General features: G+C 35.9%; 1 protein-coding gene across 1 annotated transcript; it reads right to left on the reverse strand.

Annotated features, from left to right (window-relative positions):
- Nucleotides 1-727: 727 nt before the first annotated feature.
- LOC104232302 (glucan endo-1,3-beta-D-glucosidase-like) lies at nt 728-3,077 on the reverse strand. Its single transcript, XM_009785475.2, has 4 exons — nt 2,793-3,077; nt 2,245-2,273; nt 1,713-1,947; nt 728-1,028 (listed from the first exon to the last, which is right to left on the reverse strand). The coding sequence occupies exons 1-4, from the start codon at nt 2,842-2,844 to the stop codon at nt 1,003-1,005; spliced, it is 342 nt and encodes a 113-aa protein (XP_009783777.1). The 5' UTR covers nt 2,845-3,077; the 3' UTR covers nt 728-1,002.
- Nucleotides 3,078-4,358: the final 1,281 nt, after the last annotated feature.

The following is a 4,358-nucleotide window of genomic DNA, read 5'->3' on the forward strand; positions in this document are numbered from 1 at the left end:
GTTTTGTTCATCATTTGAGATTTGCAATTCATATAATAAAGAATGCTTCTGTATTGGAGAAGCTAGAAATTCAATGCAGTGATGGTTGTTCAACACAAGGAGCACTCTATTAATGTATCTATAGTCTTGAATATGCCTGGCAAAAAAAGGCAGCCCGATGCACAAAGCATTCGCCATTCACGCTGGAGAAGGGTCACACGTAAAGGGTGTGATGTAGACAGCGTACATTAATGGCTGCTTCCACGGCTTGAACTCGTTATCTATAGGTCACACGGAGACAATTCTATAGTCATGAATATGCCTGGAAATTAACAATTATTATTATATCAAACGATTTATTGATTAGTTTTAAAGTTGGATATTGACACTTCAAGCAAACTGTACCGTAATCTTTAAATTCTGAGTTTGACTTTAATTAATTATGTCAATAGTAGTCAAAGTTTTGGTGGATAGAGTTATCACATACATATATGGTGGGGAGGTAATGGATACCTCGTGGACTTAGCCGAAACGCGTGCAATCTGGCCCCGACACGACGATTATTAAAATAACATCAAAGCAGGGCCACACAGTAATCGTGAAACTAGTCAAGACGAGATAAATTGAGCAACATGAACGTACAATAAGGACTCATATAGCTGACCCGACTTGCTTGGCAAATGCATAATTATTATCGTCATCGTTGTAGTACTGGTAACCAAACTGTTTGGACACCTTTACAATAATATTTTGAAGTAAAGTGGCATTTTTGCTTATTTATAATTCAGCTGAAGCAGAATACAAATCCCCAAGGGAATAAAAGTTTCACACAAGATCTTTGGCACCACTTATATAAGGACTTATTGAAATTAAAGGTTATTGTACAGGACTATATTTTGAGAACTCCATAGAGTGACATATTATATGTTACTAATAATATTCTTAAATAATTAGTCAACCAAAAAAAGAAAAAGGATAAAAAAAAATGGCATCCACATTTAGCTGTTTATCCTAATGATGTCTTCATTCATAAATACAGCTGCCATAACCTGCCATTGTCAAGATTCCATAATTGATCAATCAAGAATCTTGAATAATATTGTCAAAATTGCATAATCTGAGTGTTATAGCAAGAAAACAGATAACAACAACGCATCAATCCCTAGCAAAAATGGGGTCGACTATATGAATCTTGGTCCCGATAACGGAATCACAAATTTATGCAAGAAAATAGATAATAACAACGCATCAATCCCAAGCAAAACTTGGGCGACTATATGAATCTTGGTTCCAGTAACGGAATCAGAAATTTATGTAAGGGCGTCCAAAAAAATACTAAAATGTCACGCCTAAAATTTGAACTAGTGACCTATAGTAGTTTTTTAACCGCCTTTACCACTATACTGGAATATTTCTTTATGTAAAGGAGAACAATTTATACATAACAAAAAAATATGTTCTTTCCTAGTTACACAAAGAGGATTCAATTGAACACACTTGGTTGTACATAGCCCGACCCCTAACTCTAGTCCATGTCGCTCCTTTAAGTTCATCTTAACCCAATATTATAACCAACATCATATGCGGTGAATTCCTACAAGTGGGGTCTGGGGACGGTAGAGTGTACGCATACCTTATACCGGTAAAGGTGTTTCCGAAATACCCTTGGCTTGCTCCAATATTACGCAAAAAAAAAAAAATTAAAAAAAATAAGAATTAAAAGTGTTACTTACTTGGATCAGTCAAAACAATGAGGGCAGAATTACCAAAGTGGCAATTCCAATAATTCCTTCCCTTAGCTTGGTAATAAAGGTTCATAACAATAGAAGCATGGTTCATGAGATTATCTGGGGAAGAACAAGGACAACCCTTTTGCAAGATCCTACAATCAACCTGAGAACATGCATAATTTATGTTTTCTTGTAATGTTTTCTGATCTGATGAAGGTTTAGCTACACACCAAGTTTTCTGCAAAAACCAAATGCAAAAAAAGAATTAATAGTCCTTTCACTTTATTATTAACTTATAATTTTCCCATTTTAAGTATTTTTGAGTTCTTGAAGGGAAGCCTTGGCGTAGCTGGTTAAGTTTTCGCCGTGTGACCATCGAGCTGTGAAAACAGCCTGTGGCAGAAATGCAGGATAAGGCTGCGCACAATAGACCCTTATGGTTCGGCCTTTCTTCGGACCCCGCACATAGCGGGAACTTAGTACACCGGGCTGCTTTTTTAAAAAAAAAAAAGTATTTTTGAGTTCTTGAAGTTACCTGTTGATTTGCTAACACCAAAGTTCCCACTGTAAGAACAAGAATGAAACAGTAAGTATCATATAACCATTCTATAAAGAGAGAATAAGGAAAAAGCATATCATCATTTGGTAGAATGGATTGCCACATGCTAAAATAAGGCAAATAACCGATTAAATTATACTGATAATGTATAAATTTTATTACACAATCAATGAGTAATAGGCAGTATAAAAGGCAGATCGATGCACAAAATATTCTACGTTCACGCAGGGTCCGAGGAAGGGCCGCAACCCAAGGGTGGTGTGATGTAAGCCGCCTACCCTAATACAAACATAAGTAGCTGATTACACAACTCGAATCCGTGACTTATAAGTCACATGAAGGCAACTTAACCGTTGCTCCAAGACTTCCCTATCCGAGTAATACACAGTATAAGAAGTCCCAATCAAATGTCAAAAGTTAGATGGCTTTGTTGTTTCTAGGGAAAAGAGTTAAAATGGTTGTACTCTTAACTCATTTTGAGTCAATGACAGAGCAAATGATATAGTAAGAGTTTGTGTACAAACCTGAAATGTGGGACAAAAGTAGGAAGCAAAGGGTGAGAGCTACTTTAGCCATAGGTTTGAGTGTTTTAAAACAGGGGATACTCTGCGGAAAACTATTGAGTGACCTGTCGAGCTGATTCGACACCGAGTAGGCCGCACCTCTGAGGACTCAATATGAAATACAAAAGGTGTTCCTTTAAGCACTAAAGTCGTCCGTTTTCTCACCGATCGTTAGTTGTAAGAAGTGCAAAACAGAGGTGGGGTAGCTTCAGATTGCAGAAAAACAGAAGCTAAAGTGATTGTTGTGGTTTTCAGTGAGGAAAAGGTTCAGCATTTTAAGGAGAGAAAAAGGCAGAGGCTTAACGGCTATTTTTTACTTGGATAAGAGCCGTTACAAATTGGAAACAGTAATGCTTTTTTTAATTTACAAATTGCCTTTTTTATATTCTAATATAATCATGAGCTAGCTAATAACCGTTTGGCCCTGAAGAATTTTTATAGCATTTGCCGCTACTTGAAGTCATATTATTTGCAACTACGTATTTGACCATCTCATTTTGATGGAAAAAAAATAGTCAGATTTACAACTGGTAATTGAAAAATAGTTACAGTTTCAAAAGCAATCGAAATTTAGTTACTTTTACATATAAAGATAAAATCTGAATAAAAACACCCTTAAAAATTCGGAAAAATCCCAGCATAATAAGCTGGAGTTCAAATTTTTTACATATGAGATTCCAGCATAATGTGCTAGAATTTCATAATGCTGCTGGAGTTCCAACATAATATGCTGGAAGTTTATACGCATGAGCTCCATAATTCAGCATATTATGCTGGAACTTTCCGTATACTGGAGTTCCAACATAATATGCTGGAAGTTTATACGCATGAGTTCCTTAATCCAGCATATTATATTGGAACTTTCCGTGTTTCAGCAAAATAGTGGTTATTTTTTCAATGACTTTGCTGGATATTTTTCAATTACTAGTCTGAAAATTGGCTAGCCCGTACTATTTTCACAACATTTCCCAAGTTACCGAGCTCGTCCTGTCCGGCCCAACCCCCTCTCTGATACCTCTAGCCCAACCCAGCCCAGTCCCTTCCCCATACCGGGCCATTTCGGTTTGGGTTTTAATGCGGAGAAATTTTCAGAAACCACTATGTTTTAGTGATTATTAGCTTGCTATAGCTATCATTTACTAAATTACTTCATATAGCTATGTTTTAACTTGTTATAGAGTGTATTCGATGTATTTAAGTTAATGTATTCATGAATACAATAGGAAAAGTCGACGGAAAAAAGGGAATTACAACTAACGTATAGACTGTATTCATATGTATTCGCGAGCTGTATTCGTGAATACAGTAATGGAATTTGCGAAAAAAAAGGTCTTCAGCTGTTTAAAAACGGTAAGTGAATCGATTAACATGATAGACTCCTAATATAACTCAACAAACTCAATTATAACACACAAAATTTGTATTTTCAGTAATATAAAAGATTCTCAACCGAAAAATACTCCAAAACAGAGCAATCTTCAGAGATTCAATCTATCCTTTCTTTTTTTAGTGGTATCTTTACTAAAA

The sequence above is a fragment of the Nicotiana sylvestris genome, chromosome 8, assembly GCF_000393655.2.
Source record: "Nicotiana sylvestris chromosome 8, ASM39365v2, whole genome shotgun sequence".
Lineage (NCBI taxonomy): Eukaryota > Viridiplantae > Streptophyta > Magnoliopsida > Solanales > Solanaceae > Nicotiana > Nicotiana sylvestris.